Source organism: Falco naumanni, chromosome 12, assembly GCF_017639655.2.
Source record: "Falco naumanni isolate bFalNau1 chromosome 12, bFalNau1.pat, whole genome shotgun sequence".
In the NCBI taxonomy this organism is placed as follows: Eukaryota; Metazoa; Chordata; class Aves; order Falconiformes; family Falconidae; genus Falco; species Falco naumanni.
In genome coordinates this window covers 9,567,940-9,595,726 of record NC_054065.1, presented here as the reverse complement: position 1 = coordinate 9,595,726, position 27,787 = coordinate 9,567,940, and the positions used below count along the sequence as shown (strand labels likewise).

At 41.6% G+C, this 27,787-nt stretch overlaps 1 protein-coding gene across 2 annotated transcripts; it reads left to right on the top strand.

Moving 5' to 3' along the window:
* The first annotated feature begins 82 nt into the window (after nt 1-82).
* MEMO1 (mediator of cell motility 1) lies at nt 83-27,787 on the top strand. Of its 2 annotated transcripts, XM_040611815.1 has the most exons (9): nt 83-285; nt 12,186-12,267; nt 14,533-14,601; nt 16,545-16,657; nt 17,992-18,103; nt 19,068-19,210; nt 20,381-20,457; nt 25,973-26,077; nt 27,413-27,787. In XM_040611815.1, the coding sequence occupies exons 1-9, from the start codon at nt 225-227 to the stop codon at nt 27,542-27,544; spliced, it is 894 nt and encodes a 297-aa protein (XP_040467749.1). In that variant the 5' UTR covers nt 83-224; the 3' UTR covers nt 27,545-27,787. The 2 variants fall into 2 exon arrangements, with proteins under 2 accessions (XP_040467749.1, XP_040467750.1); XM_040611816.1 differs by lacking the exons at nt 83-285; nt 12,186-12,267; nt 19,068-19,210 and having other exon boundaries at nt 14,535-14,601.

The window sequence follows — 27,787 nt, the reverse complement described above, 5'->3', positions numbered from 1 at the left end:
AGCCCGGCACCGCGCCGCCGGCCCGCGCCGCCCCGCCCGCCGCCTCCGCGCGCCCCCCCTCCCGCTCGCCGCCCGCCCGCCCGCCCGGAGGTGCCGCCGGCAGCGCCGCCTCCGCCCGCGGGGCCCGGGCCGTGCCGGGGGAGGAGGGGGAGCAGCGCCGCCGCCGCGGCCGGGCCCGTCCCCCACCGCCTCCCCCGAACACCATAGGCGGCTCCGGCACCAAGATGTCCAACCGGGTGCTCTGCCGGGAGGCCAGCCACGCCGGCAGCTGGTACACCGCCTCAGGTACCGGCACCGCGGCCCGCAGCGCCGCCGCGGGCGGGGGGCGGGGGCTGAATCAGCATTTTCCGCCGCCGGGGCCGCGGCTGGGGCCGGGGCCGGTACCGAGCTCGGGGAGGGGCCGCCGGCCCCGCCCCCGCTGGCCGGCACATGGCGGCCGGGGCTGGCGGCCCAGTGAGCGGGCGGGGGTCCCCCCGTGGCCGTAGCGCCCGCCTGCCGCCGCTGGCTCCCCCGGCACGGCCTGGCACGGCACGGCGGCTGCGGGGAGTGAGGGCGGCGGGGCTCGGGAGTGCCAGTGTGTGCCCGGTGCCGGCCCCGCCGCCGGGCCGCTGCCCCCCCGGATGCCAGGGCAGCGGTGGGGGGCGGCGTGCCTGCCGCGCCTGGTCGGGGCGGGAGCCTGCGAGCAGATTCCGGCATTTTGGAGCGATTCCGTGGCTCGGGGGGGGTGCCCCCCTTTTTTCTATCCCCCCCGAGGGAGCACAGGCTGGCTGGGGTCCGCGGGTGCGGGGGGGGGGGGGCAGGGAGTAGGGCGGTCCAGGCCCCCCCGGTAAGCCCCGGGTGAGCCGCTGTCCTCTCCGGCGCGCTTCCCCCGGCGGCGGGGGGAGCCCCCGGGCCGGGCTGGGCTGGCCTCTGCCCCGGGGCTGGCAGGAAAGGGCTGGAGAAAAGACAGGGTGCGCTGGCGGGGGGCTGCCGCTTCCCTCGCCCCCCCCAAATAAAGGCAAATCCCCTTGGTAGCGGCCTGGTGGCACCGGTGTGCGGGAGTGGGGTTTGGTGGGCGGGCGCAGAGCCCGGCTGTCCAGGGGGGGGTCTGTGAGCAGTGGCCTTTCACTGGCCTGAGGAGCAAAGATCGTGACAAAACTGTAGGTGAACAAGCCTGGGCAGACAAGGGGCTGTGTAAAAGAGTAGTTGGGAGGGAGGGATACAATTGGGGAAAAAAAATTAAATAAAAAAATAGATGCATTCAGGATCCCCCAACTGACATTTTAGAAGAGCTGGATTTGAAAAGTCATACGCTTCTCTTGGCTATAATAAGTGCAGTTTCCCCACTCCTCTGCCAATTAATGAACACGGTATGCAGTAAAAATTGGAAGAAAAGAAATACGGGGAGGAGAGTGGCAGAGGAAGAACCAGAATCGTGAGATAGATAGCTGGGGCTTCAAATGGGCAGGCGGTTCTGAGATAACAATAGCGAGTGATTGTTTTCCTTCAGAGTTTCATATTCCAAACATAACTGTTGTGTCCTTTACACAACTGGTCTCAAATCTTCATCCAGTGTTGATAGCTTGCAATGACAGGTTTTCTTCCAATGCTCTAGAAAGGTAGGTAGTAGTCTGTTTACAGAGAGCAAACAAAATCATCTCAGAGGTACAGATTCAAACACGTGCAAACGTTGAAGCTTTGTTGTAATGCTTCTCACCTTGCTTGGGATATTGATATTTTCATTTATGAATAGGGCAGAAAATGGATTTGCGATGTGGAATAGTTAGATGACCTTACACGTAAATCTTGTCATTTGCCTAATACTGGACTTCATACCAAGTTACTGCTGGATGCTTGCAAATAAGAATTTTAATACTTTTTCATAATTAATTTCAGAGGCATAGGTGCTGCCTTCGGATGTTTTCTTTTCTGTAAAAAATCAGTGCATAATTTTGTTGCACTACACCTTGTAAGTCTGTGGGACTTGTTTGGCCAGCACTACTTGTCTGTTATAGGTCATCCAAAAGCATGTTGCTCCCATTGCTTTTGGGCAACCCTCTGGGTATGGCATGTTGAGGCGGTGTGGGATGGTTGCCCAGACACTTACACTGCATGAAAAAACCCAAACTGAATCATGTTGTAACTTGTCAGAAGTACAGTCACCATAAGTTGTTAAATTGTAACTTGCAGTGTCTGTGGTGGGGGTGTGCAGTTGATGTTGCATAGACTGGAGTTTTGGGAAGTATGGGGTTTTTTTTTCCTTAAACAAGAAAAGAGTATTATTTACGTCTCTTCTTATAGAACTGTCTTGTGCTGTTTACATAGGGTATGTGAGAGCAGGAAATCTGCGTTCAGCAAGACGGGGACTACCCATTAAGTGTTGCTTGGTGGTTGATTGTTGTGTGCTATTTTGGAGGGTCCATCAAAACTCGAGAGGAAACTAATGGGGACCAAGAGGGTATGTGTTCATTGTAGACTTAAATCTCCCTGTATTTTAGGCCAAACTTGCACCTCAGCTGCTATTTCAAACTTGTAACATAGGTTTGTTTCCGCAGTCATACTGCTCGAAGAAAATCGGGATTTTACAATGTGGTTTCAACCTTCATAGCTTCAAGTATGGAGCTGAAGCAGGGATTAGAGTTTGAATTGTGATGGCTTTTCAGCGTGTTCCCGCGATTCTCTGGGGATTGTGTTGTCAAGGCCTCCTACCTACTTTCTTCATGCTTACCGTCTCAGCCCAGAAGCGATTTACTGGGTTATATATAAACTGGTTAGCATTTAAGCTTCCCATTTCCTGAAAACTGCTCTCTTTCTACAGAGCCACGTTTGATTACACGGGGCAGGCGGATGCCCTGGAAACCCTCATCCTGCTCCATAGTTAAGATGACCCTGTCAGAAAGAGTAATGAGAAATGGAATTTTTGAAGGATGTGTTCAAAATCATTACACCTGAAAGGGCTTTAAAGAGGCTGTGTGAGGATGAGGTTTTTAAGTGGCAGTTTATTCTGAGGTGCCTGGTACCTGAGGGTAAAACATCAACAGAACATCCAGGATGATGCAGGGTGTCCTGGATTGCGGGAGGGGGGGGCGAGGGTTGACTGCAAAAGTAGGGCACCCATTACTATGCTTAAAAAACCCTGCAAGATCTGGCTGTAGAAGTCAGCCCTGGGAAAGAAGGGCTGAAGTCAGCTGAGGGAGAAGAAGACAAAGGATGGATCCAGAACACTGACCAGCTTTTGTGGCCAGAGGGTACCCTTGAACTGGATTAGCTGGATCCTCTGCGCTCCAGGAGTGGAAGCAGTATCAGAGGTGAAGCCACAGCCAAGTAAGAGGGAGCCACTGCTCTTTGTGAGGGTCGATGTAATGTGCGTCGGAGGGTTTAGAAGAAATGCCACTTCTTGTCTTCAGAGACTGCTCGTTTCTGTGGGGCAGCAATTGCTTCAGATGAAAGTAGACCCTCGCTCCCCTATTTTCTCCAGCTGTGGGGTATGCACTGCTGCGGTTCTGCCTTGGAAAATACAAACACGCACTACGTTCTGGTGCAAATACATCACCTAATTGTATGATGTTAATTAACATTTTAGAGCAGGTGACACTGGGTGTGCAATTATGCATATCCAAGGATGTTCATGTGCTAGAATGTCACACCTAACTATAAATAAACAAGTTTGTTGTTACTGGAAGGAAGGTGAGGTCCCAAGCAGGAAGCTCACTGCTTCCTACTCACTTGATGAAGTTGAGAAGGGAGGCAGGGAGAGGAAGATGGGCTTTATGGTGGTGTTAGCATTTCATTTCCCGTGTGTTCTTCATCCATAATGTGCCGTTGTAAAGAAAAATCTAAAAAGCAAGTTCCTTAAGAAGTTTCTGTGCTTGAGTTCAGTATGAAGAATTTGACCAAAATAATCGTATCTTGTCCTTGGGATTTCTTGGTGTGGGGAACTTCACGTTCGTTCCATGTCAGTCTGTGTACTATCTTAATGGATTTTAGATCTGGACCTGTGGAGCATTTGTCTGGCAGCAAACTGATGATGAAGTCTGGTCAGTTGTTCCTCCTCCTACTTAGCCACAGCAGTGGATATGGGAAGCTTTACAGCTGAGCTTCCAAACTAAAATAGTGCTGTGACCATTGCTGATAGTAGGCCACTGGTCTAAATAACCTATTTTTTCTCTTGCAGACCTTGATCTGTATGTCTGCTTTTAAAAAAGTTAGAACTGGTATGTGGCATGCCACTGCTTCTGTGGACTAGCAGCCTGGTGTGTGATGGCCACTAAAATACTTGCAAAAAATGAGATAAAAGCATACCATGTAAATAAAAGTATCACCCTGTTGCACTGCTGTCATGTGGATTGTTTAAAAAAAAAAGTAAAGTATCACTGTTGTGTGGTGAAAAATATTACACTCTGATTTATTTTTGGATGAAAGTCCCGCTCCTGCTGGGTTAATTCAACCACCTAATGTCCAGACCTCCTGAGAAATTGATTTTGACCAGCAGGGGGAAGAGGAAGATTAAGGACAACTTGACACAAAAATGGCATAATTTTCCATGATTTTGAATGCAGGACAGATACATTCCTAGATACAAAAGGAGCAGCTGAAATATAACAGGAATGACATGCTGTCCCAAGCACGGACTATTTGCATGACAGGGTGTGGATGCTGTCTCCTGTTTTACTCCTCCGTGTGAGTAGATTCTGTAAGCGCCGGACCGTTCTGTGGGGAGTCAATCCCTACATTCCTGAAATGAAAATAAACATTAGTGTATGTGCATCTTTTTTTCCTTTATAGCGTGCCATTACAAGTGAGATGTCACGCATTGGGGCGCCTAACATGGCTTATTCCGTGGCAGCTGGCCCGCCTTGCCTGGCTGCTGGAAGTGCTAATTGAATACTGTACGAGTCTTTGTTAAAAGCATTTGATGAGACTTCTTGTTTCAACTTTTCCCCAGTCAGCTGCATGCTGATACAGACAAAATGCAAAGGTTTTTAGTAGGCTATTCCACATCACAGGAGTAAAATCGAATCAGGAGTGTATATGAATAACAATACTACGTGATGTGAAACTTTCCCTGCAAAATGACTTTGTCATTATATTAGGTACGGCTGGTTTCTCTGTTTTCCTTGACCAAGTCACAGTGCTCAGAGGTGTGCTTTGTGGTAGCCTGTGCCAAGTCATTTGAACTAGGAGAACCTTAATTTCCATACGCTTATTGATGAAAATGTGAGTTGGCAGAATAATTGCTGCGTTGACTTGAAAAGGCCATTGCGTTTATTGCCTTCAAAGCTATTTTTTATGATGAACCAAGTAAATGGCCTGTCTGAATGTTCGAAGAGAGTTTAAAGTTCATAGTACTCTTGAATTCAGAGTTGGATTTCTGCTGCCTTGGCGCGTAAGTGGAAGAACCCCAAAGGAGCTAGGCACTGACATCTCGTTGCTAGCATTTGTAAGGATTAAGCTTCTAACTTGTTTGGACAAGAAAGGCAAAAACTTCCAAGTAACTGGCTGTCATGGCGTCCAGGGTTGTTCAGACCTTGTCTTTCAGGCTGAGGTCTGCACGGTGGTGTCTAGGTCACTGGAAAGTACAATACTTTGAAGAACTTCTGCAGATGAGAAAATAAATGAAAAGGCAGTTGTGTGCCATGAATGATCTGTTGAGAAATGATGTTCAGTCAAAGTTGGCCACTATTTTAGCACGTTTGTGGTCTCTCCTACTCCTTTGTAATTCCCAATAAGACCTGCATTAATGCTTTTGTGCCGAGTACTGATTTTTCTGATGCCAAAACCCACTGTTAATAGCTCCGTGAGGTAGCCAGCTTCAACATGCAATCGCAGTGTGATTCTGCAATAGTACAGCTTTTCTCACTTGCACCTTCTGGGGCTTGGGGCCCTGGAGAGTGGCATTATAGTGTCTGTTTTAATGAACAGTGATGTGATCCCAGCACTTGTGTGCTTGTTGGCGTGAGCTGGAACTTCTTATCAGCACTGTAGAAAGCGTGTGCATTGGTTACAGCTGTTTTTGCTCTGCTCTGCTGATGCTGAATACGTGTGATGTGTTCACCAGGCCTGCTGCCCATGGTTTCTGAGGGCAGGCAGTGCTGCTGGGGTGGCTTCCACTGCCCCTCGGGGTGGCTGCATCCTACCTTACAGCAGAAACCCTTCTCTGTAGTGTGTTGGATCTGAGTCTCGGCAGCAGCTGAAGTGGCTGGAAAGGAATAATGTGCGCAATCTTGTGTGTTGTTGGACTATGAATGCAGATGAGGGGTTGAGGAAGATGGTCCCTATATCATAAAAGGGTCTTTTTATGAAAGTGCTTAACTCTGATGTGCCAACAACCCTGGCACTTTCCCCAGAATGGGAGTAACTCATCACAGCTCATTCATAAATGTAATATACAAGTAATGAATCACTGTGGTGTTTGTAGATCATCATGGACAAATGGATCCAGGAAAAAAAGCAAAAAGCTTGTGAGGGTCACTGAAAGGAGAGAAAGTTTTGACCTGATCTCTGTTGTAGTGAAAGGAGCTTTCTGCAGTAGGAGGATAATTAATGTACTGATCATGAAATCTTAATGTTGTGACATTAGCTGGAGCATTGCAAATACAGCTATTAACTTAAATTCTTACCTTGCAATCTGTGAACAACTAATCATAGTGTCTTGTAAATTTATAAAGCATTTGCTTTGCAGTTTTAAATACTAAATGCAATGTTTCTCTCCCTTTTGGTCTTCTAGCTTTTTTAGATGTTTTATGGGGAAAGTAGATGTGTCATTGCTAGCTCTTTTATGAATTAATCATGGAACACAGTATTAATACGCAGACTGTATTATTTAACATTGTATACTTCAAAAGTATACTGGAATAATTTAAAACACAATTTCCAGGCTATTATTTCTAGCTGAGTCACTTAAATACAGTCAGAATCAAGATATTCCAAGTAAAGAACGTAGATTCAAATTTTACTATACAAGTAGAACTGAAAAAGAGCTTTACATTTGATGCAGTCCTGGTGTTATTAAAACAGGCCTGCAAGTATCACTTAGTGAATACTTTCAGAAATTCAGATTACATTTAGCATGTATTAGAGCCAAAAATCACTTTTCTCAAAGCTATAAAATAGACGGTCATTTGTTTGGATCTCTGAGTGACCTAACTGCCAAGGTATTCTATCAACCAACATGCACCTATGTAATTTATATTCTTAATGAGTGGCGTTACAGTTGGATTATTTATTTCTTAATAACTTCCAGTAAAGGAAATTAAAGAGCTAGTTGGATACTGGAAAACTGGGACATGCAAGTGAGAACTGCCACCAAAGATTTCAACATTTCTGTTGTGGCTTCAGTTTTGTTTTCCCCCATTCAAGCATTATGTGCTGTTTTATGGTTGTCTTACAACATGTATAATGTTTATGTAGCATTTGTATAATCTTCATTTCTATCTTAATTTTATTTTTCATGTAGTTTGTGTAAGGTAAATTTCTGCCTTGCTTGTAGGCTGATGCCACTGTTTTCATCAGTATTCAGTATTGGAAGAGAGTATACACTAGCAGTAGAAAATGTGCCCATCAGCGTGAGTTGGTGGAAATCACCTTCTGTTCCTGACAAATCCTAGTCTTTGCATAGATAGGCTTGTTCTTTATTCAAGGATTTGGCTTTTGTTGCAGTGAGAAAGAAAGTTGTTTTTAAAATTTTTTTTTCAAGTGGGGTCTGTGTTCTTTAAAATAATCCTACTTTCTGCAATTTTAACTAAGAAGAGAAACTAGTTAGTCCTTTGTCATGTTTCAGATTGGAATTTGACAATTGAATGAAATGTTTTTGACTCGCCTTCAAAGTTGCGGAGAGAGGAGTTCCCTTAGTTCCAGTTATTAAACTAATTGTGTGCCAGCCCCCAAAGTTTCACTGTTACTTACCTGGATTTTTCGAATGCCTTACAAGAATAAAGAGTTATTTACTTGGTACATATACTATAGTATTTATTAGAAGTGTTTTCAAGGTGTAGGTGTTTTTATCAGTGTGTAAAGGTAATTAGAGGGAATAAGGCTCAGGAAAAATAAGTTGGCTCCTGTAGGGTAGGAGACAGGCTTAGCCAAATAAAAGCTGTCAGGTAGAAGCGTGAAAGCTGGGGACTGCAGTGCTCCTGTCGTCATGCTCCAGCACTGCTTGCATTGCTGCTGGTGCTGTACACATGGAACCAGGGGAGACCTGAGCAGTTTTCTCTGGTGCTGCTCTGAATTTTGGTGGAGGCTTAGGCTCTTCCAGTAAAAAAAACATTCACTGAGACTGAGGATGCAGAGCAAGCACTGCATCTCCCCTACCCACATGAAAAGGTAGGTTTTGCACTAGTAATGGTGGCTGCTGGGACCGGAGCAAGTTCCCTTTATGTTGTGTTGACACTTGGCATATAAGCACTTCAGCCTCATGTGAGAGGTGAGCTCAGCTGTGGAAAGAATGTGCTGGTTTGGCTTAACCCACAATGCCCCTTGACAGCTGTAAATTGGGGTTGATGAACCTCAGCATGTGAGTACTGGATGCCTTTGTGGTGTTATTCATGGGGTAACGCTGGCCGACAGAATGTAGAAGGATTCCTTCTTACTTACTTGCTGTAGTGCTTTGAGAGGGGATAATGTTGACTGTAAAAATAATTTATCCTTTTAGGCAAGATATTTGAATAAATGTTGCCTCTAGCTGTATCCATAAATTTGTCTGTTAGAGACTTGGCCTGTGCCTGCCATTATTTTTAATTTGGCATAACTTCAGCCGGTTTCCAAAACAAAACAGGATGTGAAATATCCACAGAAAATGTCAGCATTCTTTTGTGACATACCTCTATTTATACTTTACTTCATAGAATTGAAATGCAGATCTCAATGTTATGTGCTTCAGTGAAGCTCATATTTTGCTGCCTAATCTGCCTTTAATCAATAAAAGGTCTGATCTTACAGTATTAATGCTAAAGCGTATTGATTGTTGCATCCAGAAGGAAGGCTTTCTGTCCTTCTGTCCCGGTTGCCCTTAAAAACCCGGTGGCCCTCGTCCTGCCAGCTTTCTGAAGCTGGGCTTTCCACCTGCAGCTCAGCTCGCAGCAGGGACCTCTCCCGCTTCCCACTGCTGCCAAGGAGGATCCACGCAGGAGGATCCACGCAGGAGGATCCACTGGCGGCACCGCTATTCCTCGCCCATGCGTTTGTCAGCTGAGGAGATGGATATTTGCTGCAGTTATCTCAGTGACTATTTGCAAAGACTTTTTACCGATTTAACTTAATTTACATATGAACTAAACTTGCTTATGGAGCTCTTCGTCAAGAACCTACTCATCTCCTATAATACAATTCCATATGGCAGAGCATATCTACTGTGGTAATGTGGGTTTATTTATATTTTGTATATCCAATTCAAATATTTTGACTTTAGCCTTAAGCACTGCCATGTTTGAGAAACTGGAAGGAAAACTTCACTGAACACAACAAAAAGTTGACGCAAATTGGGTAACAAGAAAATGACAGTTTTAGAATAGCCTCTTTAAAGTATTTGTAAGCATAGGAAGCTGCATGTAGACTATACTGTCAGGTCACATGGATGCTGTTTGAACTTTTTTTTCCCAATTTTTTTATCCCCCTTTAGCTGAAAGGTCAGGTGGGTATGTTGTACTCTCCATTCTCTCTTTCCGTTAATCCTTTGGAGAGAGAGATTTGATTACATGTTTTAATAAAATAGTACAAATAAGTATCAGTTGAAATGGAAACTTACATTAGGTTGAAGTTAATGATTTAAAAAGGCACCTTGTCTTTGCATTAAAGTGAAGAAATCTGAAAGCAGGTGTGTTACCTGGTCCTTAAGTAAACACCGACAGAAGTTTAATCCCTTGGGTCATACAGATCTGTTGTTTTCCTGCCTCTAGGAAGAAAATATTTGTTGCTTTGTCAGCGCATGTGTCTCTAATAGCAGACTAAGCAAACATGGGCATCTTACTCTGCTACTACCCTGTAAGAGCAGAAGTTTTGGCCAGATTTGACCAATCATAGGAAATGATGAAGGATTCTGAACTCTTTAAACTGTTCAGCAAGTTAACCTGATGTGACTTAACCAAAGACAAATCGCATTAACCACCTTCTTAATGAAAACCCCTTGCTAAATACGGGATGGAGGAAGGCCAGGCCCTGTGCCTTCGTGGGGAAGAGTGTCCCCAGGCTGTCTGGCTTTGCCTGGGAGTTTCTGGCCTTTCTGCCACGGTGCTGCCTGCAGACCTTTGAGGAGAAGGGCTCCAGTGGGGCAGAGTCGTGCTTTGTTTAAGTCTCTGGATGGGAGGTGTTTGGAAAAAAAAAAAAAAAAAAACCCAACAGTAATTTGTCCTCCTGTAGAGCTTCATTCAGAAAGTACTTTATCCTTCCACCCTCTTCGGGAGAATTAGGAAGTCAAATTTTTTTAAGTGATTTGTGTCTTCACTGTTAAGTATATAAAAAATAAAAGTGGTAAGACTGTTACAGAGTACTGTTTTGTTAGTTTCCCAGTAGCTTATGAGGAGGATGGAAATAGAGATCTATTTATTTTTACTTCCCCAACAGCCCCCATTTTCTAAGATGTCATTATCCTTATTGCTATTTCATGTCTCTGCTGCTTGTAATTTGCCCAAGCAACAGAAGCAGCATAAAAAAATTGGTGTATGCTTTTTTGACGATTCCATCATTTCACGAAGTCGCTGTGCCTTGCCTTGTTGGAGCGACCGAGGCACTGGAGGTGAGTGTAGGCTTAGGGAAGCGGCGCTGCGTAGCCCACCTTCTTCATGTAAGAAGGCAGGGTTCTTTGGAGCCACAGAATTCATCTTTTTGCTTGTGAAACACGTGAACTTTAAGTTTTGTATAAAAATTGGTAGCTTTGACATGCACCACACACATACGCCACCACCATCCCCCCCCCCCCCCGGGTGGAGAAGGCTTTTTGGCTAATCACTGGTGAGTGACTGGATTCTGCACGAGTTGACATCTTTGTTCCAGTTCTCTGTAGTTCTTGTCAACTTTTCGGACAGCTGTCAGCTTGAGATTTGAGCTGTTTGGAACATGGCTGTGACATAGTTTCAGGTATTTAACTTAGTTTTTGCCTTTTCCTGGCAGTTGGTGGGGTTTATACTCCCATGGGGAAGGTGTGGAAATCTACAACGTGCATGGTAGAAACGGCATATTGCACCACACTGTATAGATAAACTCTGCTGACATAGGGTTCTGTCAAAAGTGTAGTGTCAACTGAAGAAAGTGCATCTATTTTTCTCTTCTAATGATATGTTACTTGTAACATCGCAGCTGAATGAGTTTTACTTGACAGTCTTCATACTGCTGTTCAGTATGGAGAATGTTGCACTGTATTAGCCAGCCTTGCTTCTTCAGGAATAGCTTTACAGCAAAAGTTCTTTGTGATGGGAAATAACCAAAATGCGGGGGTGGGGGTGGGGTGTTAATGTGGTATTTATAGAAGGCATTTTTATCACCTGTCAGCTAATTGAATTGAGAATATTTGCCGCTTGTCGAAGTATAGAATTTAGTTTAAAAAAAGAAGTTAAATGTTGGATTGACCAGTTGTGGTGGTTAATGTTTTCAAGAAGTTGATCAGAAGTTGCTAAGGCATTAGTATAAGCATGCTGGCTTCTCATTTTAGATTTTTCCTGTGTATTTACACTTTTTCCAGGTGGCACTGTGTTTTGTGTTCTGATCTTATGCTTGCCTAATAATAATAAAGGGCTAAATACCATAGCCATCAGCTACCATGTCAGTACGTAACGTCTTTGTATTATAGCATCTTCCTGTGTCAGGCTGTTTTGGTATAGGTTGTCTGAACTTTTTACTTCTGTATTCTGTAAATATGGTTACCAGAGCAATCAGTCATCTGTTAGCCTCTTTTTTGAGGCCAACAGCCATCCTTTCTAATGGTGAAATGATCTGTGCATCAGCCCACAGAGCAAGAAACAGTAAGTGCGTGTTTGGATGTACAATAAACATGTACAATAAATGAAGTTCCTGGACTAGGAGGCTGAAACTTTCCCGCTGTAACCTTCAACATTACAGGCATGTTGGGTTTACTACTTTTTTTTAAGTTGAAGTTTAAACACAGGCTTTGATGTTTAAGAGGATTTAAAATCTGTTGGACTTTTGGACTTTATTTGTTAATTATTGAGGTATTTTAGGTTCTTTTATGGCTTCAGTATTTCCTTGCCTCTTCACAGGACCCCAGCTGAATGCACAACTAGAAGGTTGGCTTTCTCAAGTACAGTCCACAAAAAGACCTGCTAGAGCCATTATTGCACCGTAAGTTTGAAATCTGTTTTTAGTATATATAATACTTGGTGGTTTAAATGCTTCTTTGAGTGATTTGGAAAACTGTTGAAAGCTAGCATTTGGGTGAAGGGAATGTCGTGTGATTTCTAAATAAGTATTTTGGATATGACATAAACTGGAAGAAATCTCTGCGCTTCTCGGTATATATGATTAATTTCCTTTTGCTGATGGACTGGAGACTTAACATTCACTTGTGATCCAGTAAGACATGTAAGAGGTGTATTAGTGGAGTGGTAGCCTGAGGTGACAGCTTTTTCAATGCACTTCCAGTATAGAACAGCTACATCTATTAAGAAAACCAAACCAAACAACAAAAAAACAACCACAAAAAAACCTTAAAAAAAAGAAACCACACAAAAAACCAAAACACACACAAAAAATTCCACCATCCCCCCCCCCCAATCAAAACTTAGAAATGCTTAAAAGTGATGAAACTGTTCAGTTACTCAAATTGGTTTACTTTTTTTATTTTAGTTTGGTTTTGATAAGGGTTTTTTTTGTCCACAGCAGAAATAAGGATAATCTAAACTATTTATGTAGAATTTGGTTTCCTGAGGATAGTTGAGACCTATAATAAGAAAAGTATGTTGGCCATTCCAATTTAGTATGAGTTGGAAGGAAACACTAGAAAAAGCACCTTAAATAGGAAGTTTTTCCTGTGCTAACAGAGCATTGACATAATGTTTGAAGTATTCCATAACAGTATTGAATGTACAGAAGAGATTGTCCTAAATATGCCTTAGTCTTTCTCTCAGGAGTGTAGGAAAGAGGCCTTTCAGCTGCAGGTCGGGTCACCTGGGTTGTCTTTCCAGAATCACTGGGGACCTTCCCGTGGTCTCACCGAACTGTTTCATTAACCGTGCCTTTGTTTTCCCACCTGTAAAGTGGGATATGGCTAATAATATTTTTGTGGAAGACCGAGGAAGCCTGTAGCAGAGGGCATCTTTTAGAAGGCTCATTTGACATTGTCAATAAAAACGCACCTTGCCAGCTCACTCGGTCTCCGTCTCCTGTTTATTCCCTTAGCATGTATGTTAGTACCTTTCTGAGCTTTTTAAAATGAGTGAGGTAAACGGTAATGAAGTAAAACCCCAGGGTAATTTTGAGGATAACTTGTTCCAGGTGTCACTCTGTGGATGAACATACGTGTAGGCGAGCATACATACGTATAAATAAATATAAAATCCTCCAGTGCTGTTAATGGGGGACTTGTATCTTCAAACACACTCTATGTCCTTGGACTTGCAGCACGTATTGGTTGCGGTATCTTTGCATAGAAAGGTCACCTGGAAAGATGTAGTTGGGGGTGTTGCACATACTTCACTCAAAATAAAAGGTAACTATTGACTTAGGGTCGCAGGCGCTCCAGGTGAGCCCTGGAGGCCCAAGCACCGTGCCGTGTGGCCATGGTCTTCTGCTGTGGACGTGGTGCCGAGTGAGCGTGAGCTGCCCTCCACCAGCTGGCTGGGACTCTGGAGAGTGAATGTTCTCTGGAAGTAATGCTTTTAGCAGTGTAAACTGAATCTTCACCTGTTCTTAACAGCCTTGAAGGGAATGGCTTTTTAGGTTTGGATGTAATACTTGAAACAAGTAGTCAGGATAGTTATGAATGTTTTTGGAGTGCACGCAGGAACACGGGTCGAGAAGGGCTCCTGGCCAGAGTGGTGGGAAGTGATAAAGCATGTATTGTGTTCTTAGCGAGAACAGCCACCGTGCTGCGTTCCCCTTCTCTCCTTGTGCCCATTAATTATTTTGCTGAGGTGGTATTCTTCAATGACAGAGCATTTTTATTCTCTGTATGTCTGCTGTAATGTAGTTGTGTCTCTGCCAGACCCCTCTACCGTCACCCTACTCAGTTACAGAGCATGGTTAGCAGAGCTTTCTGCAGCAGCTTGCTACTCCCTTGTCCTCTGGCTGCACTCTTGATACTGCGCAGTTGTGTTAGCCTGCCTGCTGGTTACCTTTTATAAATAAGGAAAGGTGCTTTGATCTGGGGGCTGGCTTACTAACTTTGAAGTAAATGGTCAGTGATAGTTCTTTTAACAAATAGTCTCTTGTACACGCAGTACTGCAACAGTGCTCTCCAGCTCTTTCAGGAGTTGATTTTTGGACCACTCTTAATATTTCTAGCTCATTGGGGATAAGTAATAGTTGGTATCTTAACATTTATTAAGAACATCAATGATGCTAAGCAATATTTTAACATGTTAACGTTTTGTACACTCTGATTTGTAGCCATGCAGGATATACCTATTGTGGATCTTGTGCAGCCCATGCTTACAAACAAGTGGATCCTAATATTACGTAAGTATTGAAGTTTTTATTTACAAAGCATAAGTCAATGCCATTAGAGCTCTCTGAGGAGTTGAATGTTCTTTTTACATTGTGCAATGTACAAAGTACCTTGAAGTACTCAAATTTTAATTTTGTACTTTCTTTAGTCTTCTATGCATACCTTCTGTTTTAACACTATAAATGTTCAAATTGTATGTTACAAAAAGAAAAAAATAATGTAGTATTGTTGAACTTGAGAATGTAAAGCAGTAGTTTTCACAAAATACTGAGAATTGTTGGTAACTAATGTTTTAGAAGGGAGGGGTTAAAGGTGTTCTTTTTGCAGGAAATAACATTTAATGTACTTTATTGCTTGATGTTCCAATGCTTTTATAAAGGCCCAAGCTGGGTTGTTTGGTTTTTTTAACTGGTGGCAGGGTGTCTTTGGTTTTTTGTTTTGTTTGGGTTTTTAAGTGTATTAAAATATTTGATCATGATTCTGCATTGGTTTTTCAGTGCAGGATTATGGGCTGAATACTACCAGGATTCTCTTCTGCTGTGGAGAAAGTGACCAGTGTGTGTATATAATATTTGAAGTCAGTGAAAGTTACTTGTCATAATAATTTTAAGTAGACCTGTGTTTTTAACAGCTCAACAGTTAAAAAAAAAATTAAAAATTGAAAAAAAAAAAACCCCAACATGCTACTGTAGTCTGTACTTGCCTCTGAAAATATGAATCCAGTTATTCTAGGTTAAAGGAATGTAATTCTTATGTGTTCTGCTGACTGCAACACTTTTTTAAATGACAAAAATTTAAACCATCTCCAGTATTTACTCTAAGTATGTATTTTGCAATGTTAATAGAAAAACTGGCTATGTCTGTCAGTTGCTTATGAGATAGCGTGTTGTAATGCTCTCCCAAGTCAATGGTTTTGATTCTTTCTAAACTATTGTAAACAAAGTGAAGACAGCTTATGGTGGGACAGATAACTAGGTTCTCTGAAATTTCTAGGAAAAGTTGTGTTCCCCAGGTTCAGTGTTGTGAAGTTATTGATAGAACTTTCTGGATCATTTGCTGTTTTACTGCATGGGATGTTTAGAATTAATCTTTCAGCTGAACTATTGAACGTTTGGATATTTTGTTTCTATGAACTTGGTAAAAAGTTTTAGTATAGCTTGCTATAGCACTCCACATACAAGGGAAGGAAAAAAAATCTTTACGTGTCTCCCACCTCTTTTGTCAGTGCCAGAAACAGGCTGATGTGATCCTGAATCTGAAAAGATTCATTTCCTATAGGGTTTAGTTTTTTTTAATTTACATCCTGTGGCAGGAGACCTTAATCATGATCTAATCAAGAGGCAGGAACTGAGGACTTGATGGAATAACATCACGATGATGTGTGAAAGCTTGCAGTGTCAGCTAAAGCTGCAAATGTGCAGGTCCAAGTCCCTGTTGTTGATGCAACAGCTGGATAAAACTGACATTTGAGAATGACTTAGATTTGGATGTGGTGAAATCTGGAGTAAGGCTAATCACGTAAGTAAAAAGCTCTGAACAGATGACAAACCCATGATCCTCGCTTGAGGGCACATACGTGTAGTTGTGGAGGGCTGTGTTAGTCCAAGGAGAAAATCCAAAAATCTGTTCTAAGGGGCTATAACACATCGGTCAGCCTCCAGATGAGTCCAGTCAGACGGATTTCTAGCTGATGAGTGCCATCTGATATATAACCTGTTTACGAGCTTTAAGGTTAGGGGACGCTTTATTGAGCTGATCTCATGATCATTTCTGCGATACTGAGCAAGGCTAGGCCATGAGTTGATCTGTGGTCTTACACCCCGAGGAGTTAAACTCTATTGGTAACCACCAGAAAGCATCACTTTGTACGTTCTTACTAAAGTTGTTACTCTGAACCAAGTCTCTGTACAATTGCAGCTGTCTAAATTGTGGGCTTTTGTGTTAATTGTTGTAGCCGAAAAATTTTCATTCTTGGGCCTTCCCATCACGTGCCCCTTTCCCGATGTGCACTTTCCAGTGTGGACATTTATAGAACACCTCTGTATGATCTCCGAATTGACCAAAAGAGTAAGTGATTGATAAAGCTTACATCTTGAAGATTGCCGAGGCTTGAATATTAACTGTGGTACTGCAGCGCTGAGGAGTCTCTTGTTGGGCGCTTCGTTGCTTTTAAGAGGCATACAAGTATAAATCTGTTTTTACTGCAATGAAAGCTAATTTCTGAAAGATCCTGGTGGTTGCAGGCATTGCTATATTATAATCTTAATGTCTCTCTTGCTCCTTCGAGTAAAGAATTCTCAGTCTTTGCTTATCTTTTCCATTATGAGTGTGTGCCTCTTGACAAGCGATCTTTAAAAGGGGTCTTAAAAGATAAAGCTGTTACATTTGAATAATAGCCCACTATGCACCTGCTGCATTGTTCTGTGAAGTAGTCTGTCTGCAAAAAAATAAAGTGCTTCAGTTCGTTTGAGTTTATTTCTGTTAGAGGAATAATAGAGGAACAAAGAGCTGCTTTTATTTGGATGCGTTGTTGTGCATCATGACTTTTTGTACCTACAGAACTTAAAAATTGTTAGTCCATGAAATACCAGTCTTTCAGACTAAGCTTGAACGTGTGATGAAGGTAAATTTGAAGTTTTGACTTTCATGTATTGTGAGGTATACTTAAATAATACAATATCTTTTTCAGAGGGGCTAATTAGCATAAATGTATTGCTGCATCGTCATGACTGTGATTAAGCAAGTTAGTTCAGGCTTTCTACCCAGTGCCTGCAGAAATCCCTGTAGGTAACAACTGTTTCAGTTGCAGTAGAACTCCTTTATGGAGTGGAGGAAGAGGCACAGCCCTACATCAAATTCTTCCTCCAGTGGAGAGTTTTCAAAATGTAGAGATGACTGCACACCACCAAGTGCACTTGAGAGCAGAAAAATAACTTATATATCTGGATTACTTAACCAGTTTTCACTGTCTCTAGATTTCATGATTCAGTTAATAATAAATTGTACTTAATAGTTATGCATCCAGAAAATTTTTTTAAACCTGTGACAGTGTAGTTTGTGAAGATAAGAATTCAGTGACCGGGTAAATGCATGCATATTTTCAAATATGTTTTATTTGGGTTACTTACATTTTGTATCATAACTGAAAATCTTTCTCAATATACTAAAAAGGTCACTGTTTTAACACACTTATTTTAGCAACTGAATCAATTATGTTTGTGGCTTAATGGCTTGAACTTAATTTTCATCCTGAATTTATTTAAAAACAAGTGGTTTATGGTGACAGCCCTTGGAGGGAAGTAATTTGTTGTAGTGGGTTTGTTCTGATAAAGATGCACTGTAGCTTGCTTTGCAGTGTTTAAAAAAAATAGTAGTAAAAATTAATCTTTAATTCATTTCAGTTTATGGAGAATTGTGGAAGACTGGAATGTTTGAGCGTATGTCCCTACAGACAGATGAAGATGAACACAGTATTGAAATGCATTTGCCTTATACTGCTAAAGCCATGGAAAGGTACTATGGCTAATTACCTCTACAAGAACGAGCATTATGTGCATTAAGTGTTTGAACTACATGTGAAGTGCAGTAGGAAGCAATAATACCCTTTATGGTATATAACACCCTATGGTATATAATACTCATGCTCCCCCACCCCCCAATAAAAATCTTGGGGAAGGGAGAATCAGAGACCAGGATTAGTTGCTGTAACAGAAACTGCGAGCAGAGCAAACACTGGAACGATGAAATCGGAACACCTCTTACAAACAAGTTCATATGTTTATATTGACTGAATAGAGATAATATTCGACATGCTTTCATGAATTCTTTTCAATAGCTGATTATTATTTTTTTTGCAAGGCATTTCTGAAAAGTTCAAATACTAACAGGTGTTTTCTGTGGGATTTGAAGCATGTTTGGAGTCTTAACACTGATTTTGAAATCAGGCTTCTGTTTACAGCTGTTATTTCAGATGAGTACATTGAATAATTTTTCTTTGAAGGTGGTAATTTTTGTCAATTTGTGGTAGGGTATTTTTCTCCCTCCTGTGTCTTTTTTGTAACTTTTCTTCCATAGTACTTGTAATTTTTCCTGGAGTATCAGTATACATCTGGGTGCTATCTCGAGCATTTTCATAGATGTTGGAAAACTAGCCAACATTTGTGCAGCCATCTATACAGAGAGAAGAGAGTTTGTACTTTATTGCTGATTTCATTGTGTCTTTTCTGTTTTTTTTTTTTTGTTTGTTTGACTGGTGTTTTCACTTTGCAGCAAAGATAAATACTGTTTGGGGGGATTTTGTTTTCTGAAATTCAAGTAGTTTCAGGTTCTAAAACAACTTCCTAGTATGACCTTACCAAATTAACTAAATCTTCAATTCAGTAGTGCCCTTGTAAAACATTCTGCAATTTCAGTTAGCAAGCCCTGAAAAAACTTCAGTTGTTACTTGAATTACAACCTCTTTTCTTTTGCTTATAAGCCATAAGGATGAGTTTACTATTATTCCTGTGTTGGTCGGAGCACTGAGTGAGTCAAAAGAGCAGGAATTTGGAAAACTCTTCAGTAAATACCTGGCTGACCCTAGTAACCTCTTTGTGGTTTCTTCTGACTTTTGCCATTGGGGTAAGTTTCACACCTCTTCATTATAACAGTATGATGAATATTTTGTAGCGATTTTCAAATACTGCATTTTATTAAACATTGAACGTTTTGACTTCCTGTAAATGTATCTTTGAAACTTAAATGCCTTTGTAAAGCTAAAAAAGGATTTTTTTTTTAAATCTGGAACAATAGATGAAAAATACTAACGTGGTAATGTGTTTTCAGTGTAGTGGAGGAAATAAATGGTACAGGTGTTTGGGTTTATATGCATCTCTTTACTGTTGCAGTGAAGTAAGTGTCTGAAGTTTCTTGCTCTTTTTACTCTTCTTTTAAGCACCTCAAAGCAATTTGCAAAACTAATTAGCTAAAAATTCACTGGACATGGCAATATCCCTCTGATGGAAATAAGTTTTGTATGTTTTGCTGCTGGGTAAGATAGCAGATGGAATATTTATGCCAATTCACCAGAGCTATCCCAGTTCATCTTGGTGGCAGAGCTATAAAGACTCCAGAAGCCTTGACTTCTGTCCTGCTTTAACACTGTATTTTTCTTCTAAGTGTGATAATAGCTGGAAAAGGGACTGCTTCAGAAAGATACGTTTTATGTTACACAACAGACCTTCTTCCCTTTTTTCATTGTCATCTTTGGTCAACTTACGTAATTAAGTGCATATTTTACTTGTCTTTGAATTGTGGAATAGGTGGAGGTATGTAAGAATGACCTGGGTTCTGTTGTGGCTAACGAACCATCTAGAACTGTTCACTGAATTACCATGAACTTTTTCTTTTAACCGTCATTTACTGTGGGTATTGTTGTGCAAGCAGAAGTAGCCTGACTCCAGGGTTGACTTTGTCAAGAGGGATAGCGAAACGAAATGTTGCTTTACTTTTTTAACTTTTAGAATTGGATTCCAAGGCAATAACAGGCAATTAATAAGCAATGCTGCAGCGTCAGTTCTACATAGTAGGCTTTTCTTTAGGAATATAGCTGCCTATCATGTATTTTTTACATCGCTTCTGGGCTGCTACTTTGATGATTGCCCTAGAATTTCCTCAGTGGAGCTAAAAAGTATAAAATAAATGAAGATTACGACTTTAAAATATTATAATTTCAATAATGTAGTAAGTACTAGGGAGTGTTTTAGCTACGATTTTTCCCTTTTTTATTTTATACATGATTTTTGTTTCAAGGTCAGAGGTTCCGTTACAGTTACTATGATGAATCCCAAGGAGAAATTTATAGATCCATTGAGCACCTAGATAAAATGGTAAGTTTTCAGATTTGGTGGAACTAACTAACAAATTTCTCCTGTACATTACATTTCTTTGAACACTTAGCAATCTCTCTAACAAAATATTATAGATTAGCTATTTTATTGAATGTATACTTTCCTTTGTTTACCACGATAAGAACGTAGCTGTTGTTTTTAGCTAGTATCTTCCATTTTACTGACTGCGCACCATATATTGCGGGTATAACCTAGTAAGCGTAATTTATGAGAGTAAATGCATGTTCACCTACCTGAAATGCCCTAGTGTAATGTAATTCCTGTCCACATACCCTCTTGTGTTTTTGAGAAGCTGCAAGAGTTATGAGTTGAGTACCGGGGTAGTTCAGGCTTGATAGCTGTGATACCTGCATATCAAAAGACCATTGTGATTATGCTAATGGTTTCAGCAACATCAGTTTTGAGGAGGAAAGGCTGTAGGGAACTGTGCTGGCCCGGAAGGTGAAAGTCATGGTTTCCTTGGGAATAGGCTTCCCCCCACGCCTTGCTCTGTAGCAGGTGATGGGGAAAGGCAGTACCTCATTCTGGGTTTGGCAGACGGCTGAAAGGAGAGCTAAATACGTAAAGATCGTGATGCCAATTATGTTGCATTTTCTTTGCAGTCACAGGAGCCAAGGGTTTATTTTTAAATGAGAAAAACCCTGCATTAACGTTCGAGACTATACTTAAGGCACAGAATAGAAGTAACTGTTCTGGAAATACGTAACCTTAAGATTTGTTTTAAAACTGTTTGGATCATTTATGTAACTTCTGTAAAACCTGTTAGAAGAGAGAACTGTTGTTCAGGGCATGTTAATTTTTTTCCTTGTCTTGAAGGAATAAATCCTATCTGCTGGAGGGATATCTGGAGTTGTTTGCTTTGCGTATCCATATTAACCTCTTTGTTTTTCCACTATTCATCGCTGGAATGGAAACAGTAAATAATTTGCCTTCGTTCTATTTATCCCATTTTTATTAATTCTTGTTGTCAGTTGAGAGGTTTCTCTATAAAGACAAGTGTTTCTGCAGGTCAGAGTGTTTTTGCAGGAGAGCAGATTAAGGTGCATTAGCAAACATTAGTTTCCCCCTGTTAATTTCTGTGGTGAAAGCTTGTAGAAAGACTGGACTTTGGCATTTAATTACTTTTAGCTGAATACATTGCTGCACCAAGTCTTTCTTTTGATAGTTATTCAGCCAAAAGGATATGACATTTGCTGTAGCATTGAAAACGTCTGCTGTTCAATGACTGTGAAAATACTGGTTTTCAGTCTTAACTGGAAAACTAAACATGCTGCATAGTGGTATACTGCAGTTATTTTTTGTCTGTTTATAATGGTTCTATATGTGAACACATGACTCTATGTTCAAACTCTGTACAGAGGAGGCTTTGCTTTCGGTGAATTTCAGAAATTTCTTTTTAGCAGTATTGTGGGTACACTTGGGATGCTATCTACAATGCCACAAATACCTCCCTGTCATGTTTCTCCAGCTTTTGGAAGGAGTTTCTTCAATTTTGTATGCCCCACTCAGCTACTTCATGTTTCCTTAGATAAGCATTGAATTTTTTTCATTTGGCATGCTTAAGGAACTTGTATTGTAACCACTAGGCCTTTCCACAGAGAAAACAGCATTAAGATAGAGACAAAACCATACTAAAACCATCAGAGATTTTAACCTCTGCTCTTACTGGCTAATAATTTTATTGGACCTATCTAGGAAAGCGGTCGGCTGACTACTTGGTAAGCAGGAAGGTATTCTGGGTTAAGATGAAATTACTTTTCCTTAGAAATGCCCATGTGGGAGGACAATAATCTCTTCCTTATTTAGAATGGACCTTAAGTACAAGTGCGTGATGACTTTCCTGGCTGGTGCCTAAAGCACGCTGAAGGCTTTGGGCATTGAAATTTTACTAACTTGGTAACCACTGTAAGAAATTTTATTTGCTGTGATTTTAAGTTAGAGCCCCTAGACTCCAGCATTAAAAAAAATAATACAGAGTAGTAAGTCTTCCTGGGCAGACATGGGCTTCTCCATGGCAACCCATGATGTGACCGCTGTTACCTTGGGGGTACCACAGCGCACCTTCTGAGGTGATGGAGAAAGGAGTAAACAGCCCCATGCTTCACGGGGGTACCTTGGGGAAGAACCCTCAAATGAAGAGTTGTAATTAAGCAACTGACATGCAATAATTTGTTTGTATATCATAACCTGATGCCTGTTATCTTTGTAAATAGAAGTGGGGGAGTATGCTTTAAGACGTTGTTGAGGAGCAATTATTTTTTGATTATGGCTAGCCAGAAAATGCAGACTGCTCGCTTCAATCTTCACTGCCAGATTGCTCAATTTATATTTTTTTATGAAAACTTATGCCTCACTGGAGTCCACAGACGGATTCTGTTACCCTGAAGGCTGACAGGGGAGGCTAACGCAGGTGCTGAGCAGAGCGGTGCAGGAGCAGCCTGCGGCCGTTGTGCCGGGGCTGTGCACAGCACGGGTGGCTTCTGAGCTGCTGGGTTCTGGTGGCTTCTGCGGTGCCACTGCAGTGTGCCAGCACCTTCCACAGTGCTGCAGCCTGGGAAGGCTTCTTAGCTTGGGTGTAATGCAAGACTGTGACACTCTGCCTGGGTGCCCAGCTCTCTGCTCTGCTGTGCCCAACCAGTAATTTTCCTGTTGGTTTTTTTTTATCTTCTAGTCTGAGTGACTCACACATGCAAGATGGTTGAACTGGCTAGTGCCAAGACCAAGTTTGTTTCATCTTCCCTTAAGTATGCTACTAGTTTTTTGCTTTTTTTTAAGCGTGAAGAAGCAGCTGAAGTAACTGATTGCAAACTTAAACTTGACCAGCCGAAGGATTATTGGAGTATAGTATAAAATAAGCCTGTGGATTGTGGTTTGGGTGTTTGGTTTTTGTTTTGGTTGGGTTTTTTTTGTAAGCTTGTAGATACTTGATCCTATAGGATATGATATTTAAGAATGTAACTGCTTTTAGTCATATTAAGTGCACTGTGCTAGGGTATCGTAGATGCCATGTACAGTGTCTGGTTAACTGAGATATGCAATTTCTGTGTGGTGCCATAATAACCATGTGATAAACTGCAGAACTGTGTGATGTTTGCATTTTTATCATGTGGGTTTTGTCGTGTATTTTAACCCTGTTCTAAACCATGCCTGGCTGAGTTATTTTGAATACTGAAAATTATTAGCCTAACACTTCTGCTTTTTAGAAAAATAAAACACAACCTGACAAAAATGTTTCCTTTGTTCCTCAGCACCATTTTAGACTGAGAAACAAGCTTGGTAGTCTTTGCTCCTCTGCCACAACGATTTTTAAATCCCAAAGATTGAAAAGTTCAGTACAGCTGGATGCTTATAGGATATGTGTTAATACCCATTTCCTATGGATTTTCTCCAATCTGTGATGTATGGAGCTCTGTTAGCATTTGCTGGGATGAACTGCATAGCTCTAAATATTTTGCAGTGCTGAACTGTGCATTGAAATAAGCTTACTAGGCATTCTGATAAATCCACGTCCATTCATCTGAGACAAATGCTCAAATGCCTCTGCCCAGTATGTTCCAGTGACTTATAGCTACGGGTCTTTCAACTGAGCAGCCATTTTCATTTTTTAAAGTCATGAAAGGGTTTACAAATGGATAAAATACATTCTCACGACCTGTTCAGTATCTGTGTAAGTTCCTTATGCATGTTTAGTTTCACCTGAGTATATAGTTAAGTTTGGTTCTGCTCTCTTTAGCTGTGTATTAACATGTACCATGTACAAGTAAATGGATGGTTCAAAGATGTACCGCTTAAACTTTAGAAATGCAATGGTATCTATGCAATCACTGCTAGTTAGAGAACAGCTACCTTTATTTTTTGGCACTCATTTAGGTTCTGTAGATCTGGAGTGAATAACAGCTGTAATTACCAGCCAGGGGTCCAACCACCGGCTCAGTGACCCTGGGAAAACTAAGCTCTTGCCAGCAATTGGTCAGCATAGTTTGGTTTTATTTTTCCATAAAATTTATCTCTTTCTGAATTCATTTTATGTCTGCTTTTATTTAAAAGTACACAAAGGTGGTGGTTATGGTTGTCATTTTCTAATCCTCCCTGTCTCTCCTGGGAATCTCCAGCTCCTCGTTGTAAGCTGTGATCCAGGCTGAATAATTAGCGTATCTCCCAGATCAGCCAACACCCTGGCAGAGTACTTAAGAGGTTTCATTCTTGAGGTGGAGACTACAGACAGACTGGCTGCTTCCTGCATCGTGATTTCTGCTTTATCACCCACCCTTTCCCAAAAGCATGGGAAGGGCTGGGACAATTGCAGAAACCTCAGGAGAAACTCTCTCCCTTTCTGCTATCAACCTCCCATTGTTGCCATGCGAAGTCTATGGTTATTTCCAGTCTTTAAGGAAAACCTTTTGTTTCATCAGCTACATATAAGAAGCACAGCTATGTGTCTTACTGAATTACTGTCTGGAGCTCGTTTACCTGGTGAAGGGTATTAATCCTTTTCAGAGGAAGGAAACCTACAGGAGGATGGAGTCCAATACAGGCAAAATGGCAAAACCCATGATAAACCCCAGACAGTAATTGATTTAGACTTGCTTTAAAGTACTCTGATTGTATTAGATCTGCTCCGTGGGGTGGGGTAAGAGTAGGCTGTATCTGGAGTTGTAGGGTTCTTTTTGCTTTTAAGAACGCAAATGTTTGTATACGTGGAAGGTTTTGTTTTCCATACATGTGGTGGTTTTCATAGTGTGACTCCATGGGATCATGGGTCTCGCTGTAGATGGAGAAAGGATGTATATATGTGACTGCCTCGTGTGAAGTGGAAGCGTCATCTCCTGGCTCTGTACGTCGTTCCTGTCGTGCACCAACTTTCTAGTGCTTTAGGGATGTTCTGGATGTGCTGTTTATGCTCCGAGCAGATGGCCAGTTGTTGTGGTTTAACCAGGACACTAGTCTGTGCCCAGATCAACTGCCTTGCATGCCTGATGTGTCAGGGATACGTTACACTTGCTGCGTGCTTGAATTGCATGTGTATATTGATGATTTGTCGAGCCGTTTTGGACATGCAGGCAAATGCTCAGCCCTGAGTTCCGTTATCAGGGAGAGGAGATGGAGGCAAGATTTCGTCCTGCTTTGCCCTTTTAGTAAATTTGTCTGGTTATTGCTGTACAAAATTCTGTGGAAGTAGGGCACCCTTGGAGGTGGGGATCAGCTAGTCTACAGGAGGAGCTTCTTTAAGATGAGCTTCTCCGGTATCTGCAAAGACAGCTTCACAGATCTGTGGATCACTGACAGCTTTGGAAGAGCTCCTGCACTTTTAGTTTGGCAAGGGACGGCAGCAAGGTGACTACAAGCTAGAGCTCACGTGCCGAGATTCCCTTGATACCCTTGATACAAAGTAGAGGTTTTTTACTCCTGCAGTATTGTGTTCTCATAAATAGGTGATGTATAAGTACCTGCTTATGAACGTGAGAAGTAATCATTGCTATCGATTCTTTTTCAGGGTATGAGCATTATAGAGCAGCTAGATCCTGTATCTTTTAGCAATTACTTGAAGAAATACCATAATACAATATGTGGAAGACATCCTATTGGCGTATTATTAAATGTAAGTAACTTTGGATTCGTGGAAAATTTTAGCAAAATGCTGAGATTTGTTTTAAACGCTGTATTGCTGGAGTATTCCTTAGTTCTAAAACGGCAAGTCTTGAATTAATTTATTTTCCCAAGTGTTCTCAATTTGGTCTCCAATTTCCATGTCCTGCATATAGACAAATGTAAGCTCTTACAGGGGCTGAGCATTTTCAGTTCCCTAAGGGAGATGGGGTACCATGTTCCTTTTGAATTTCAGTGAAATAGAATCACTCACTTTCTCTTGGCCCTAAATAAATGAAGAAATAAACCCATCTCCCTGAAGAAGTGTGTACTTAGTCTTTTGAGTCAGTACTTACAAGCATGCCTATATTTTTTCTGTGTTGCTGTTAGCTAGCTGTTGAGTGCCATGTGATGTCTGGCAGCGCTTTTGAGTTTTGCAAATATGATGAGAGATTGCCTCTGTAAGTATTAGTGCAGTGCACCGTTAACTCATAAATTAATGGCAATTAGCGCTCAGATTAACGGGTACTTTCTAGTTACTGTGTTCTGCTTTGGCAATGCAGTGCAGACATAAACCTGGCTTAACTTAGTTGTTTAAATTGGGTCGCAGCTGCTTTACAGCACTACTGGAGTGCTGCAGATCTGTCATACTGCTTGAGCGAATCTCATTGCATTTTCACTGTAATTCAAATCTGAAGCAGGAAGCGTGCTAACCTTTTTAAAAGGGAAAACTTCAGTCACTGGAAATGTAGTCTGTATGGAGAACAGATAGGGGAACCTTTGAAAGTGGAGTCTATAGAAGTTTGTATGAGCAGTGTCAATATGGGGGATGCATGCAGCAAAATTCATGTGACAAATCTGCAAAAATATCCAACTCTTAACCCCAGATAACGATTATTCTTGTGAATCCGAGCTGAATTCTGCTTAGTCACTTTTGCCAGTTGTCACACTTTAAATAATCGTGGTGCATTCTTTTTCGTTAATGGAAGAAATACAAACTAAAAGGTGTTAATAGGGTTGGCTTTTTTCCTTTTACATCTGTGTGTCTGCATGAATCCCCTCTGGAACAGAAAGCATTGTTTGTAAAGGATCTGTTTCGAAAGGTTACTGAGTATTGCTTTGTAGAGCTGCATGAATGTACATGGTGCAGTGGGGGGAGCGTCAGTGAATGAAACGGCACAGAAATGGGTTAGGTCCACACATCACTCGGAGGTGCTTACATTATTGTGAGACATGGTGCAAGGACACCCGGGGAGAGGGCAGAGGAGTGAGATGTAGAAAATGTCATAATTTCATTGATACCTTTTTTAAACAGCTTTTTTTTTTTTTCTCCCTTCTCTCTCTTCAGGCTATCAATGAGCTCCAGAAGAATGGAATGAATATGAGCTTTTCATTTTTGAATTATGCTCAGTCAAGCCAGTGTCGAAACTGGCAAGACAGCTCAGTGAGTTATGCAGCTGGAGCACTTATGGTCCACTGAACCGCTGAACGCTCAGGGATGGCACCTGCACACACGCTGTATACGGGGTCCCAGCCTAGCCCTTACAAAGATACAGTCCCTGGTCTTTGGGTATACTGAAACCTCAAACTAATAGAACTCTCTTCTTTTCTAGTAGGTGTAGTCCTTCCTTAGTTTCAACTCATTTAAAAAAAAAATGCTTTCTTGTTTAGGACAATGGAAGGAAGGCTGGTATCAAAACATTTTGTGATTTTTTTTTTTTTT